Source organism: Esox lucius, chromosome 10 (genome assembly GCF_011004845.1).
Source record: "Esox lucius isolate fEsoLuc1 chromosome 10, fEsoLuc1.pri, whole genome shotgun sequence".
Classification (NCBI taxonomy): Eukaryota; Metazoa; Chordata; class Actinopteri; order Esociformes; family Esocidae; genus Esox; species Esox lucius.
The window spans coordinates 21,521,138-21,538,294 of record NC_047578.1 but is presented as its reverse complement, the minus strand read 5'-3'; the positions used below and the strand labels follow the sequence as shown (position 1 = coordinate 21,538,294).

Here is a 17,157-nt window from a genome sequence, read left to right as displayed (position 1 = left end):
CTTTGACAAACACTAACAGAACTGTGGTTTGCAGATTGAAATTTCCTAAAATTGCCTGCTGCAGTGCAGGTCATGTTTAAAAGCTATTTTAGTGGGATCTCACTGCCACACACAGTGCATGTTTGTACCCATCATGCAAACAGTATATGAGGAATTTTTACCTCAGGTTTACACATACCAAAGACAGTGGATTGACTGACTGTATGATTTGTGATGTTAAAAGGTCAATATATTGCATTTTTGCATTGTATTTGAAGAAAGTGTACATAATAAAGTATCTGCAGTAGAATCATTGTGTTTTTCCCAAGAAATTATTTAGGGTGCATACAAATCACGTTCTGAAATAGAAGAGTAGAGTGTGACAATGCAAACTGTTGTTGCTGTAATTACACAAGTTGGGAGCAAATTAAGGGCTACAACAGTAAGTGGTATTCAGCAGTGACTGATTACTGAAAGGCACAATGGAATAAAAAAATCTGTCATTTGAATTACATTTTTAAACAAATTTGGACATGAAGTTTTAACAAGAACTTTTGAACCATAATATTATCATTAACATTAGAACCAGAGCAGTTTAATTTACAATCATGTTTTTTCAGATTTTGGAAAAAAAATATATGTTTCTAGATATTCAATACTGTGTGCTACCATTTCAAAATAAAATCCTCTGCTTTGTGGCTCAAATCACTATCTTCCCAGTTAATCAGCAGGTGAACTATCTAGATGAAAACAGCAGAGGTCAGTGCTCTCTGTTCAGCAGTTCCAACCAGGATACTGTCAATACTGTCGGATCTATATGGACATGCCTGGTGAACAAATTGTCACTCTCAAAGGACTTCTGAAGTGTGAAAATCTGAAACTAAAATGGATTTAACTGGGGTTTTCTGTCACTGGTCTACACAAGAAAGTATTGCACAATTTATATTTTGGTATGGGGATTCACACAGGAAACTCTGTTTTCTGGTGGGCATTTAATAAAACAATAAGTAGGGGAAAAACTGAACATTTTCTAAAACAAAACTGTATGGCCAATCCTCTGGGATTGGGCTGTGGATCCTTTGTTTCACCGTAGTGACTTTAGAGGTATCCTTGTTTTCTTGACGTCTGTTCTAGTTACTTTTTTTTTACTGTCTTCTTGCATCTTATTTGTCGCAATGTTGCGTTCTCTCCGTACTTCCTCTGCCCAGAGATGCTCTTCAGGGGTTCTTTTATCTTTCCCCTGACGAGGCTTGATTGGAATCATCAAAGGGTGGCAGCTGAGCTGTGCTCAAGAGCCCCAGGAGTTCAGGAGAAAATTCTGATGAACCAGGCTACCACATCCGTGCCTAGGTAGGCTGTCCCCTAAAACTGACCAGGCAAGGAGATCAGTAGTCAGAGAAGTCACAAAATGTGGTAAACTTTGAAGGAGCTTGAGTTCCATGACTCGGATAGGAGAGACTGTCCATAGGTCAAATATTACCCAGGTACGCCTCAAATAATGTTAGAGTTTTGTAGATATAAACTATCTGTGCTCTGAAAGACCTGCATTGTATTTGGGCTGGTTGAGGGGGGTAGAAAGTCTGTTTCCACTCTTTATAGAAGAATGGGATTATGTTAGGTAAACGTGTGTAAATTCATTGCCATGTATTCTTGGCAGAAGGCTATCCAGTGATATGTACATTTAAAAAAGATAATCTTGGTTTCTACTGGGTTCTTCAGGAGTTTTTAAAATCTTCAGAAACACTGTAATTGAGGTTATCCTTACAGCAAGAGATCCTAAAAAATCTAATTGAAAATCTCTGGCAAGACTTTTTGTTAACCAACATTGTCCATCTTAATTGCTGCTATAGATGGTTGTATCAAGTATTGACTCAGGGGTGAGTTATCTATTTATGTTTTGTTTTAAATTATTTTGTACCTTGTTTTCTATGAGCTGTTATTCAAAGGGAGAGAATACCAATTTAATACATTTCCTTCGGGACTATAACACTACAACATGTTAAAAAGGTAATTGAAAGTGAATACTTATGAAATCCAGTGTTTAAAGCAGAACTGAAGGTTGAGTAGGGAAAACGGTTTTGTTTAATTCAGTTAGTGTAGACTGTCAGCTTTAATTTGAGGGTATTATTGCCCATATTGAATTAACCTGTTAGAACTTTTTTCCTTCCACCTTATTTTAGAGATAAGTTGGTATGCCAGTTAAATTGTAAAAAAAAAAAAAGTTTACTAGTATATTCTCTTTCTCTTAATCAATCATGTTAATCTTTCTCTCAATGTTCACAATACCCTTTTCATATCCAAGCTAATCTCTCAGCAATGTTCCTGAGACATCAGACACATTATGGTGAGTGCTCTTTTTCATCCACTGAGGCGGTCTTCCTTGGTTTATCGGGTCATTTGAATTATGGCACTTTGGTACTATGTCATGTGCGTTGTTGGTTTGATTAGTTGAAGGTCGATCCAGTCACATTTAAGTGTAACTTTTCTCAACATTTCTGAAATTGAACTCCATATTGTATCATTTCAAATCCAAAGGGCTGTAAAACAGAGTCAAAAATGAGTTCACTGTCACATAAGCCTTAACAATATGATAGCAGCATAACCGAACCAGCATCGGACTGTCAAAAAAAGCATTATTGTGATTGTTTCGAGTATATTGCCAGAATATTCACATTTCTCTCAACTTTGTTCCAACAACCACATTGACCCAAATATCCCTTCATTCATCAGAGATGGATCCACTGAAGAGGGAAGCAAATGTTTTCTTTGGTCCTTCAGCAAATCAGATGGTACAGCTGTGGAGCAGCAGGACACCGGGAAGAAGCCAGTACTGTGAATCAGCAAACATCCCCAACGTAGTGTGTCAGAAATATGACTTCCCACAAACATTGATTCTGAGGTCAGCGTTAAGTTTTTTTACAAAGACACTTTTCCAGTTATGAAAGGTAAAGGTGACTGTTCATCTAAAACGATGGCCTATGCCACTGAATGGGGTTTCTGCCCCCTGCATACAAACTACCTGTAGAAATAATATTTTGAGTCGGGAAATCACATTTTGTTTTCATTTACTACTGTACTGTACCAATTGTACTTCATCAATCTTATTGCATTGGTAGAAGAAGGGATGAATGAGCCGATTTGCCATGATGATGGGGCAGATGAAAACCATGAGTAGGGGTTAACCCTGCAGCCAATTCTTACGATAAGTGCCATGCTGTGTCTAGTTACCCCAGAGAGCTTAGGACACCAGTTGAACATTGCTTCCGAAAGATGCCACTATACAGGGTAATGTTCCTTTCACAGCCCTGTGGCATTGGGACTTGATCTTGTACCAAAGGGAAGAGTACTGGCCTCCAATATCACTTACAGCAGCATCTGGTCTCCAATCCAGGGGCCAACCAGGACAGACCCTGCTTAGCTCAACAGAAACACACACACCGGTTGGCTGTACATTGATAGAAGAAGTCAGTAGTGCAGTACAACATACTACAAGTCATTTTCAGGAGGCTTTGCATACACTAACTTAATACCCACTGATATGTATAGTTAGATCGCAGAAGTTTGGAAGTGTGCAGCAGTGTGCTACTTTAGAGATGCATCTGACCAGACCATATAGCTGGTTCCAATCAACATTCCAACATTTAGCAAGCTTCAGAAACTGACGTTTATTTCTGGATAGGTTTTGAGGCTTTCTTCTGGCAAAATGTCCAAATCCCTTGTTGGCATGGAGGTCATTTAAGTTTTAGAGACTATGTTCCTCAAATGTAACCAACTTCTGAAATTCTGCCAACGATCCTTGAATGTTTTGCTCTAAATAGTCTCCTGACTGTTTGAGGGGGACAAATATACTTCATTCAGTTGATTTAAACGTCTCAATTACCACCCGAATAATAGATATACTACTTACCTTTATAGCCATTGCTTAATTTATGACTGCCAACAACCTTGTGTCTTAATAATTGTGGGTTTTGACGTGTGTCACTGTATATTTATACCTCCCACATTTCCCCATCGATGCCTCCCCTCTGACCCTCTTCTCCAACTGGTCCCGAGATGCTATGTGTGCCCAAATCCACTTGCTGAAATCATGCTTGTATGGTATGTCACTATTATTTCATGTTCTTGCTAGCTTAAGCTAAGCATTCCTTTTGTTGCCAACTATGTTTCCGCTAAAACATATTATAATACAGTAGTGCAGTTCACTGTTGTGAACTACAATTGTAAGTAACACATTTCATGGTGACCGTACATTTCCGATCTCCCCAGATTAATGTTTGTAGATAAACCTCTCTAGCCACCAAGCCTACCTTACTGGCTATTATTAAAGTATCCTACTTTATGCATTTGGGTTGGATTTGGCAATAACGTTATTAAGTCACATGTATTTGGTTGTGGCCAACCACCCTTCGGAACAGATGCTGTATGCATGCTCCCACCTAAACCCCAGTACTTAGAATCCGGGGGTTTGCAATTGTTCCTAAATACACAATACATGTCATTACCAAGCGAAACAAGCAGATGGTGTTTTTATACAATTATTATTATTTTAAAATGTCACACTTTATTTGTGTTACAATTCATGCGTGATTTGAAAGATTTAAAGCATCATATAGGACATTCGCATTTAGCATTACTTTCAAATTTGCACAAATAGGTCTCCATAGAGTTCAAACCACCCCTCCACTCCCCTCGTTCTTGACGTACCCTGGTGTAGACGATCAGTGTTGTTCCACAGGTGTTGCACACTATGTGCCCATTAATTTGCCAGGTAGTTAAAGCTGACTTATTTTCAAATTGGCGCGGTTTAGATGATTTGATTCTGTGGTGAACCTTATCCCAAACTGTGGTATATGATATATGTATTACAAGTCCATTACACACCTGTCTCTAACGGGCAATGCTTATAGCTTATCATGGCATACTATTATTTCTATTTTTTGTAGGCCCAATAAGTCCAAACTACAGAAGCCAAACTACAGAGTCTCAACCTAAAAACGCCCTAAAAGATCTGGTTCGTATAACCTCCTTCCCACCTTTAATATAAATCTCCATGTTTTATCTCCATATTGAAACAGCGCTTGTCTATGTTACAATTAATTAATTAATTAATCGGAGAATTTCACATTTTATTAAAAAGCACAATTTCAACACTGCCCGCACCTCTTCGTCCCACTCCCACCCCATCTCTCGACGTTCTTTCTCACGTACCACAAGCCTCGTACGCAGCTCGTCCACCGCTGCAGAAGTTCAACATTACAGGTAAGACGAGCAACAGTCTTCTATCCCTATTTCTAATCGTTTTAAGTAGAATACGTGTTAAATGTGCTTATTTATACACATTTTGTATGTGCATGAATAAAATATGGATGTTCGCGTTAAGTGTTGGCTGAGCATTTCCAGGTAGCCTACACAATAAGTATTCATTTAAACAGCATTAGCGCACATAAAGAAATAATATATTTAGCCTATGCTATTTTCCAAATATTATTACATTCATTCAATTGAAATGAGAGTTATGTCATGTTTACACACCAATGTAGGGGTTACTTGATGACAGCCTATGTCCAAATCAATAGCCTTGAGATCATTTACGTCAGCAGAGCACTCAAATGTTCTTGATGTGCATCACCTGTGTTATGTCTGAATAGACTACTCAAAATCAAATGTAACATGCACAGTTTGGTAGAGTGCAAATGTTAACTGGAAAACATTTATTTTTTGATGTTTCTTCATCTCACACATGTTTCAAGTGGTAGATGTATTAATAAACAGAATGTATTGATCGTAGACTACAGGACAGAGGAAGCTCTGTTATCTTCTGGTGTTTATGGTTGCTGATGGCAATCCCCCTGTGCTGTAAAAAAACATATACCAAAGAACGTTCTATTCAACCATGTATTCTGCTAATCAATTCAATGGTAATATTTTGGCTTTCTACGATGATTCAGTACACTGCATATTTTCTTGGTCAATCTGTGTCCATAACGGCTTAACTGGTGAACCATAAGGGTGTTGTGCATTTCTTGTCTATTCTCATAATCACGTTAAGTATTCAGAGTTACTGGCCTGTGTTCCCCATTTGCCACACGTCTTCTTTGCTGACAATTCACTTTACATACATTCAATTGGGGGACCTTTTGAGGAAGTTAACCACAGATAAGAAACATGTGTGTGTCTCTTGTCTTCTCTCAGCATTTGTGTCTCTGTGTGCAATCTTTTAAAATCAAATGTGTTATGCAAAGTTTGATGGAGTGCGACCGACAGCAATTAATATCAAGGTTAACCTCATGTTGTTGCGTGGCGGGTGCAATACCTTCTGATCACTCTGCATTGTTATTTTCTTGTTCATGAACTGGGTGGTTTGGGTCCTGAATGATGATTGGCTGAATGCCGTGGTATAGCAGACCGTATACCATGGATATAACAGAAAGTATGTTACTGTTCTACTCCTATTAACCAGGTCATAATAAGACACCTCAGGGGGTTGTGGTATATGGCCAATATGTCACAGCAAAGGGCTGTATCCAGACACTTAAACTTAAGAATAGCCATTTGCCGTGGTATAGTGGCCATTAACCACAACCTCTCTGCCTGTATTGCTTACATATCTCCGCAATCAAGAATCCTTATGTTGAAACCCAAAAGCTGTATATTTATGTGCGGTTCTGGTTTGTCCTTGAACAAAATCTTTTCCTTGATCATCGTCCTGTGTTTATGTTGCCGATGGCTCCTCCTTATCTGTACATCTGGGTTGCCTGCACTCTAAATACTATTCATACAACAAACAACATATTGAAACCAAAATATTATTTTGCTTTCAATATGAATGATTAAATATACTCCCAGTCAGCTACAGATAGAAGTAACTTGTGAGTCCTAAACCATTTTAGATGACTATCTGCTAACTTTTGGCTTATTTTATTGTCATTACAATGTTCCTACTGAAGTACACAAATAGATTGACGTACTCTGTATCCATCACAGAACAATACCATAGCATTATAAGTCATTACTGTAAATGTACCTGTGTTTGGTCCTTATAAACCATACTGTATGTACAGGCATTTGCAGTTTATGATATCTAAGTATTCATGTACAGCGTGTGTATCTCAACTTCATAATGATGCCGAAAAGCTTGTCATCATCTGAAATGCTCTTGATTAATCCCTTCTTAGAACAGTAGAGAATGAGGATTCTGTATATTTTATAACAGCATATGGCTTTTCAATGACTCACCCAATATATATATATATATATATATATATATATATATGTATATATATATATATATATATATATAAACATACATATATATATATGTGTGTGTGTGTGTGTGTGTATGTGTGTTATATATAATAGATACAAATATGTATATACAGTTCATGTCTATACTGTATAAATGGCTAAGGTCCTCAGCATCAGTATTTATATTCATTTTAATCTCAGAAAAATCCCCTCAGCTGTTTCAGCTGCCCCTCACCCCCACTCGCTCCTCGCTCGCTGTGTTCTGTTCCATGGTAGACTTTGGAATTCACTGTTGCCATGGCAATGGAATAGAGCACGCTCCTGCTTATTTCCCGTTCACTATTGCTTTATACATCCCTCTCTCTCTCTCTTTCTCAGTGAAATGTGGAAGCGGACCATTGCAGAACGCGCAAACCCTGTTTTGTGAATCATTTATATTTTTGCAAGGTTTGGAAAGAACATTTTACTTGGCTTCCCTCTCACGTCACATTAATTTATGAAATCCTTTTTTTTTTTTTTATTCTTGTTTTCCCCCCACAGGACCAAAGCTAAGATCCCCATCGGTGCCATGACCATTCACTGAGGAGACCGACGGAGCCTCGAGCTGCTGATCCAAGCTCACCTAGAGACGAACCAGAGAGAGTGAAAGAGGAAGAACAGGGGAGCGGAGAGAACGAGAGAGAGTGGAGACCGAGAGAGAAGAGGAAACGAGAGAGGGAGAGCGGTCGATGGATGCTGCTTGGACAGAGGGGACTCTGAAGGCGCACTCTTCACTGACGAGGAACAGCAAGCTACAGACATGGAGGCAAAAGGCAGAGGCATGCCCCAAGGTAACACACACTCTGCCAGAAACACACACACACTTAAAACACTTAACGTGAGAGACACTCAACACATGCGTCTATAGCGCCTGGATTCAAAAGACAACATAATTTTTTGCCCAAGTAATTGGTGTGCAACCAGGAATCTTTCACTGGTGTGGCTGTTTTCATTGCATAGGGATGCTTGCCGCAGGTAGGGAAATGATGAGAGGAGGTAGCAGAATGATGTCAGCCTCAACGCCATAATGTCATATATTGGCACATTAAATGTAAATAAAATGTGTGTCAGTGTTTTCAAGAAAGCAAGCATTGTAACTGCCAGGCAGCAGACCTCCATTAGTCTTATTCCAAATGATTACAAGTCATCAGAGAGACACAGCACTGACAGTGCCATTTCTCCTCTGCTGTTAATAATTAACTCCTATTGAATTGAGATGGACGCTAGACACCAGGTCAATTTTGGGTCAGCTGTGGTTGATCACTTGTGTTCTTATTAAACACCCGACCAACCGCCACCATTCAAGAGGATACCTCCTCACTTCCTCTCTCTCTCTCCCTCACTCCCTCCCTCTCTCTCTCTCACTCTCTCTGGCCCAGTCATGGTATGGTGGGAGAAGGGAATCCAGGTGGTCCTCACCACTCTGGGGGCGTTTGCAGCCTTTTCCCTGATGGCGGTGGCCATCGGGACCGACTACTGGCTGTACGCGCGGGCCTTCATCTGCAACAGCACGGCCAACTCCTCCCAGGATGACCCCAACAACAAGGACAAGAAAGACCCAGGCGCCCTCACCCACTCCGGCCTGTGGAGGATCTGCTGCCTGGAGGGTAAGGAGGACTGGGCTGAGGCTGTTTGGGGGAAAGGGCGTTGGGGTAGTGACCTCAGTGCCGGCTGTAGCCTTTTGGGGGCCCAAAGCAACATTTCATTTGGGGCCCCCTCTTCCCTATCGGTCAGGGGCTCCCTGGCAGTCGTAGGCAACCTAGAGGTCGGGGGCCCTAAGAGAACGCTTGTGTCACTTATGACTACAGCCGGCCCTGAGTGACCGGTTAGGGGGTTCAGTATATTTTCATGGTTTTGGTGGTCGGATTAATGGTTCAGTGTGCATGTGTGTGTGTGTGTGTGTGTGTGAATGTCCACATCTTTACAATGTTCTAGAAAATTAGGGTGTTTCTTCTCTCGGAAAAAGGTTGTTGAGCAGCGGTGCCATGAAAGACAGTGTAGGCGTGACCTGGATGAGTAAACTGAGAGGAACAGCCAGAGGGAAGTGTAAGACAGTCAGGAGGTGATATGGCTTGTCTCAAGTGCCGCTTACCTTAAACATTAGCATATTTACCCTATTGACGCCAGCGAGAAATGAATCAAGTCAAAGAGGACAATTATGAACGATGAATCAGTGGGGATAGTCTGATCAGAGTGGTTCTCCATTTGCTACCTAAGCGTCCGACAGCTTTGACAAAAGAAGACAACAACACAGCCATTTTAGATCATATTTGAGGTGACTGCTCAACATCCTGAAACCAATGATTATGACTCCATGATTATTGTGGATTGTTTTTATTGATGCAGCCTGTTGCTTTCCTTTGAGTACAAGGGGATGGATGGTTGTGGTTGATTTGACAGTCATGAAAAAAACATTGGGTTTGAGCTATTTTAACAGACTTAAAAAGGTTTCAAATTAATACTTAAAATGTGCAAACAGCAAGTCCCAGATATGTCCTTGTTTCTCTCTCATATACTCTCTAATGCACTCACATTCTTCTCCCATCTACTTTCCCTCCCCATTACTTTTCTCACCAAATCTCTCTCATCTTCCTATGTCCATCTCTCTGTTTTCTCTCTCTCTTTCTCAGGGCTGAAAAGAGGAGTGTGCTCTAAAATTAATCATTTTCCAGATGATGCAGACTATGACCAGGATGCAGCCGAGTACCTCCTGCGTGAGTGAAGGGATGTGGGCGGAGTGAAGATGTGAATGGAGAGTGAAGGGATGTGGGTGGTGGGAGGATGCGAATGGAGAGTGAAGGAGATGCGGGCGGCAGGAGGATGTGAATGGAGAGTCTGGGGATGTGGGTGGTGGGAGGATGTGAATGAAGAGGCGAGGGATGTGGGTGGTGGGAGGATGTGAATGGAGATTTAGATGCGGGCGGCAGGAGGATGTGAATTTATTGTCTGGGGATGTGGGTGGTGGGAGGATGTGAATGGAGAGTCTGGGGTTGTGTGTGGTGGGAGGATGTGAATGGAGAGTCTGGGGTTGTGGGTGGTGGGAAGATGTGAATGGAGATTTAGATGTGGGTGGTGGGAGGATGTGAATGGTGAGTGAGGGGATGTGGGTGTCCTCTGATCTCGCTAAGCTGTTCTGCTTCTTAGCAAACTACTTGCTCAACCACAATATACTACCATTCAAAAGTTTGGGGTCACTTAGCAATTTCCCTGTTTTCGAAAGAAAAGCAAATTTTTTGTCTATTAAAATAACATCAAATTGATCAGAAATACAGTGTAAAAAAATATATCTATTGTAAATGACTTGTAGCTGGAAACTGATTTGTAATGCAAAATCTAAATAGGCATACAGAGGCCCATTATCATCAACCATTATTTTTGTGTTCCAGTGGCTTGTTGTGTTTGCTAATCCAAGTTTATCATTTTAAAAGGCTATGTGATCATTAGAAAACCTGTTTGCAAGTATGTACAGCTGAAAACTGTTTTGATGATTATAGAAGCAATAAAACTGGCCTTCTATAGACTAGTTGAGTATCTGGAGCATCAGCAATTGTGGGTTTGATTACAGTTTCAAAATGCCCAGAAGTAAAGAACTTTCTTTTGAAACCCGTCAGCCTATTCTTGTTCTGAGGAATGAAGACTATTCCATGTGAGAAATTGCCAAAAACTGAAGATCTCATATAACGATGTCTACTACTTCCTTCACAGAACAGCGCATACTGGGTCTAACCAGAATAGAAAGAGGAGTGGGAGGCCCTGGTGCCCAAGTGAGCAAGAGGACAAATACATTACAGTGCCTAGTTTGAGAAACAGAAGGCTCACAGGTCCTCGACTGGCAGCTTCATTAAATAGTACCCGCAAAATACCAGTCTCAGTGTCAACAGTGAAGAGTCAACTCCAGGGAGATGGCCTTTTAGGCTGAGTTGCAAAGAAAAAGCCATATCTCAGATTGGCCAATACAAAGAAATTATTAAATTGGGGAAAAGAACACACTGGATAGAGGAAGATAGGAAAAAAGTGTTATGGACAGACAAATCTAAGTTTGAGGTGTTCGAATCACAAAGAAGTACATTTGCCAGACGCGGACCAAATGAAAAGATGTTGGAAGAGTGCTTGATGCCATCTGTCAAGCATGGTGATGGTGTGGGGGGGAGCTTTGGCTGATGAAGAGATTTTTACACGGTAAAAGGGATCTTGAAGAAGGAAGGCAATCCCTCCATTTTGCAACGCCATGCCATACTCTGTGGACAGTGTTTGGTTGGAGCCAACAGGATGATGACCCAAAGCACAGGTCCAAACTATGCAAGAACTATTTAGGGAAGAATCAGTCAGCTGGTATTCTGTTTTTAATGGAGTGGCCTGAAGAGATTTCACCCCATGCTTCCTGAAGCACCTCCCACAAGTTGGATTGGCTTGATGGGCACTTCTTACCTTGATGGGCACTGCTCTTACAACAGCTCATTAGGGTTGAGATCCGGTGACTGTGCTGGCCACCCTATTGAGCTGTTGTAAGAGCAGTTTGACAGAATGGTAGGTAAGAAGTGCCCATCAAATTGACAACTAGAATGCCAAAGGTCTCCAAGTCTGTAATTGCTGCAAATGGAGGATTCTTTGATGAAAGCACAGTTTGAAAATCTTTATTTTTAACCTTGTCAGTTACTATATTTTCCATTCGTTTTTGTGTATTTCCTATTCAAACTTATTTCATGTATGTTTTTATGGAAAATTTTAAATGACCCCAAACCTTTGAACGGTAGTGTATACAACAGCAATCAAGCATGAGTAATCTTGCAGGCAGCCCCCTCCAACACAGTGGGCCAGTTTCACTGACACAGATTAAGCCTTGTCCAGCACAAGAAAAATCAAGTTCTATGGACATTTTCCATTGACCTTGATTTGTTTTGTCAAGGACTAGGCTTAATCTGTGGCTACGAAACTGGCCCAAGCAGTTGCAATTGGCACAGCTCAGCAGAACCCTAAAGCATTCAAACTTATGTGAGATACTGCGAGGCAATGACCTAGACCACTGCATAACTTGGGGGGACCTGAAATTAGAAATCATGGCAAAAATACTCTTTACTTTTATTAATCATTCAGTGTAAGGTGTAACAAAATAAATGCTTAGTCAGGCATATTATTTTACTCCAGATGGTGACAATGTCGCAGGCAGCCTGAAAAGTCACCTTCATCTCTAATCATTCATCTATAATATAATTTTGCTACACTCAGCAGGTTATGACATCACAAGGTTGCTGCCATTTAAATTATCATCAGAGGGTAGAACAATTCTTAGCAGTGCACCAGTTAAAAAGTACCCGTAAGCACAGGCCTAGGATCAGATTTCCCTCCCAATTACAACAATTAACCACCTTCAACCAAAACGGACCTTAGATTAGCAACTCATTTCAGCCCTGTGTCTGCAGGTGTGGTCCGAGCCTCCAGTATCTTCCCCATCCTGAGCGCTACACTCCTCCTGATGGGAGCAATGTGTGTGGCTTCCAGCAGTTTCTACAAGAGCAAGAGAAACATCATCCTTGGAGGAGGAATCCTGTTTGTGGCTGCAGGTAAGGGTGCCACCTTTTTGACTGTTAATCTCTTGCTGAGGTCACACTGGTCTCCCGGACACTAAGTTTGGCTTAGTCCTGTTATGATGGGATGCAATGGTCTTGAATGATCTCTAAATTCATTCTTGTTCCAATTGGAAAATACTGTTCTTGTTTAACCCTTTATCTTGTCCATTGATGATACAGTATTTTCTTCCATCTTCTCATTTAACTGAACTATTGTTAATCTGTGGTTGGTTAGGTAGGTTAAGTTGGATGATTGGTTATAGTTTGTTAGATGGGGTGGCTTGGTTGGTTATGTTAGGTTGATTTGTTAGGTTGGGGGGTTTGTTTTGGTTGGGTGTTTAGGTTTTTTACATTGGTTCGGTTAGTTGGTTTGGTTGGGTAGGTTTGATAGGTTTGGTTAGGCTTGTTTGGTTAGGTCAATTGGGTTGGTTGGTTTGGTTGGTTAGGGTGGTTAATTTGATTGGTTAGTTTGTTAGATTGGTTGGGTAGGTTTGGTTGGTTGATTTAGTTTGTTAGGTTGGGTGGTTTGGTTGGTTGAGTATGTTAGGTTGACCACATCTCCCCTCCTCTCTATTCCCAGGCCTGAGCAACATTATCGGTGTGATCGTATACATCTCCGCGGCGCTGAGTGACATTTCACCAAAGAAGGATGAGGACAAGAAATGGCATTACTCTTATGGCTGGTCCTTCTACTTCGGGGGTCTGTCCTTCATCTTGGCTGAGATGGTGGGTGTCCTGGCCGTCAACATCTACATTGAGAAGAACAAGGAGCTGCGCTGCCGCTCGCGCACCGAACTCTTCAAAAGCACCACGCACGCCATGCTCCGCCTACCCAGCTACCGCTTCCGCCGGCGCTCCCGTTCTAGCTCACACTCCACCGACCCGCCGCGCTCACCGCGCGACTCCTCGCCCACGGGTGCCAAAAGTTTTGCGTTGCCGCCGTCCGCCCCGCCTTTCTCGGTGGCCACCCTGCCTAACCCACACCATGCCGGCGGAGGAGGAGGGGGCGATATCTCCATGTATACCCTGACCCGGGACTCCAAGATGGGGAGTCTTGGCGGCGGCGCGCCCCCCCTCTACGGCACGGTGGACCGGGCATCCCTGTACCAGCTGCACAACTACTTCCCCAAAGAGGAAGTCGGGGTGATGATGAGCGGCACGCTGCCTTCTCTCTCAAAGTCAAACCTCTCCGCGGCGGGCCAGAATGCCTCCATCCTCGCCTCCTCCATCGCCCCACTCAATACCTCATCATCCTCCGGACCCTCCCCCCAGCAGCCCCCTTTGCCCACTGGCACCATGGAGCGAGAGAGGGGCATGGGCACCTTGGACCGCCTGGGGGGCAAACGGAACCGGGACAGCGACTCGGACACGCTGAACAGGAGAACCACGCCAGTGTGAGCCGCTGGGATGGAAGCCCGAGCCAAGGAGCAGGGCAAAATGGCGGGTGACAATTTGAAGTAACTCCCTGTCTTACAACCTATATTTCTGCCATAAAAATGACTTAAGAGGTGAGGGTTTACAAATGACTTGACTACTTGTACAGTCTACTGTCTGCTGCCATAGGCAACATTGAATTTACGGATGTTATAAGCAGTCATGAAAACTGGTTTAAAATAAATGGACAACTGCCTTAACATGGTCGTATAGTGGACTTATATAGTGGTTTTGTAGTTAGCTAGCACCCTGATAATGCTGAATGAGACATACTAGTGGTGTTTCAATATGTACCGTATTGGTTGGAGGACTGCTTATGACATTTTAATAAAAAAGGGTTGTATGACATGGGGTTATGTAAAGTGTTACCAAAAAGGTCTGTAGAAAAGTGTAAGATATGCGAAAGAGAATAATTGGCCATTTCCCTGCCCTAGCGCATAGTCAGTTTTTGACTAATATGAATATATCTATTCCACAGACTAGAATATCAAATGTAATATTAACAATATTATTGAATATATATTCATTTTGAAATGCACAATATGTCTGTAGTGGTAAACTTTGGGTTATATTAACATTCCGAGTGCTTGATTATCATAGCCAGGTTACAAGACTGTAAAGATTGTAACTTCTTTGGATATTATGAAATTGCTGTTGTTTTTATTCTTGTAACCGTACATGCAGGGTACATTTGTACATTTTGAACTATGATTTTTTATTTTTCTATTCCGTTTAAAGTTGAGAATTTTTATTGATTTCTTGCTCAATCACACAAAATCAGATGGCGTCATGTGAGAAGCATGTGAGCAAATCTGTGTAATATTGTACTTTGTGTTTGTATTTTATTTTAAATGTATTTTACATTATTTGTAATAATATTAGTATTATTCTTATCGTTATTATTGTTATTATCGTCACATTTTGAATTTTCTGTTTGTTAATACAAGTATAACCAACATGTTTTTTTTTTTATTGTTCCTGACAAGTGTACTAGATTATAGACTTTATATGAATCTATTTACTTTAGTGGTGGTATAGTATATTCTTAGTGTTATTCTTTAAAGATTCTAACTTGGGGCTAGGAGGCTGAAAGCCTTTGGTCCTGTGACTGAAAAAGACAACAATCTCTTCACAATACACAATATTTCTACCCTACTGCCCATTCATCAAACTAAGAATAGAGCAGTGGACTTGATGGGGAAGCAATACAACATTTCTGAGCCTCACCAGAAAAGACTAAAAATATAATCAATAAAATTCTATATGAAAATGTTTGCGTGAAGTGTGTTATTTAATGTCCAAACAAAATTATAATGCAAGAGATTAACGAGAAGAATTGTGTCACCGAATATCCGGAAGAATTATGTGACCTATCTTTGGCATTCATATTAGATTGTTTAGCAGGATTGGATATAACATATTTTAATAAAAGACCACTTTTGAGGTCCTAGAAAAACACCTGAAAATATTTGTTTAAAGTTTATTTGTTCCCTCAATACCTTAACAGTTGACCTTGGCTGTCCAGCTGATACTGAGGTAGAGGTCAAATGTGTCTGTGATGAAGACTGATGCTAGGAGAGACAGATCCATACATTACAACTACAAAGGCAGTTAATTAATATAAGTTTTATAATTGAATAGAATTAAATCCCTTTACTCTTGGGATGGAAATGATAAAGACTCTGCCCAGGAAGAGAGTTGACAGTTTGAATCCCATTAAAGCAATGCCTTTGGAGGAGGATGGCTGCTGAGGAAGGACAGGATTGCTTTATTTGTTTAACAGCACAGACTGCACAGTTGTTTGACATTCTTGAGCAGTTTAATTAGTCCTTACTCTTTGGGGAGCCATGGGTTGCACTCAGTAGATCATACCGTATCAACATGTTTTAAAACGTTCAAGTGTTCCTTATTGGGCAAGTCTATGCGATGTCTTCAAAATTCAAATCATTCTCCTTACTGAACACAACCCTTTTTTTGCCGACTACGGACCTGCCATCCCCAGAAACCCAAGCTGTTCTAAGAAGTTCTGGTTGCGCAGCCGCCATAGAACCACATTGCTATTAAGGAGAACGTGGAAGGGAAACATAGTGGGTCAGGATTGGCATGAAAATGAGTAAACATGCCCCTCAACCTCAGAAAGAGCCCAAAGAGGGAAGGGTACTGTTTAGGACACCCTCACATCAGAAATAGGTACTGTAAGTTACAAGGTCCCCAGGCATAGGTGTATCTTGATAATGTCAAGACAGGCCTGTTATTACATTTTGATCTTAAAACAAACTGTGACCCATGCATACAAGATTGCACACACGGGCAAGCAAATGCAGTATACTAAAGATAATCAGACGCTCTTATACACCTGCACACATAAATTGAGTCTCCTTAAAATCCTTGTTTTACTCATCTTAAACCAAAATGTCCTTGGTGAAATATACAGTGTCTCTCAAAAATATTCACCCCACTTGGACTTGATCACATTTTATTGTTACTCTACATTATATAATCAAAATGGATTCAATCTGGCATTTTGACCACTGATCAAAAAAGTCTATGTCAAAATGAAAAACAACAATTGCAAATTGTTCTAAATGAATTAAAAATATAAAACAGAAAAAAATTGATTGCATAAGTGCTAATCCCCTTTGTTATGACAATTCAGAAATAACTGTTTAAATGGAGTCCACCTCGGAGCATGTTAAATACACCTGTCTCCCACAGTTAGCACAACTCTTAACAATGAAGACAAAGAAGGATTAAAATATAAGACCATTTCCAAGGCATTTAATATTCCCGGGTGCACAATATTAAGAAACAGAGAAAATAGGGGACAACTGGGAACTGTCAAGAAAATGTTTTCCTCAAAAACTGAGTATCCAGGTGAAAAGGGCACTGGTCA

The 17,157-nt window shown here is 40.9% G+C and overlaps 1 protein-coding gene across 2 annotated transcripts; it reads left to right on the top strand.

Moving 5' to 3' along the window:
- Positions 1-5,132: 5,132 nt before the first annotated feature.
- Positions 5,133-15,526, top strand: LOC105025871 (voltage-dependent calcium channel gamma-4 subunit). 2 transcript variants are annotated; one of them, XM_010896889.4, is made up of 7 exons: positions 5,134-5,238; positions 7,603-7,671; positions 7,765-8,054; positions 8,643-8,870; positions 9,894-9,977; positions 12,684-12,824; positions 13,411-15,526. In XM_010896889.4, exons 3-7 carry the CDS (start codon positions 8,024-8,026, stop codon positions 14,226-14,228), a joined length of 1,302 nt encoding a protein of 433 aa, XP_010895191.1. In that variant the 5' UTR covers positions 5,134-5,238; positions 7,603-7,671; positions 7,765-8,023; the 3' UTR covers positions 14,229-15,526. The 2 variants fall into 2 exon arrangements, with proteins under 2 accessions (XP_010895192.1, XP_010895191.1); XM_010896890.3 differs by lacking the exon at positions 7,603-7,671 and having other exon boundaries at positions 5,133-5,238.
- Positions 15,527-17,157: the final 1,631 nt, after the last annotated feature.

Coding starts and splice junctions, on each gene's coding strand:
- LOC105025871 (XM_010896890.3), top strand. CDS start 8,024: ATGGAGGCAAAAGGCAGAGGCATGCCCCAAG. Junction 8,055..8,642: donor AGGCAGAGGCATGCCCCAAG/GTAACACACACT, acceptor TCTCTGGCCCAG/TCATGGTATGGTGGGAGAAG. Junction 9,978..12,683: donor TGCAGCCGAGTACCTCCTGC/GTGAGTGAAGGG, acceptor CTGTGTCTGCAG/GTGTGGTCCGAGCCTCCAGT.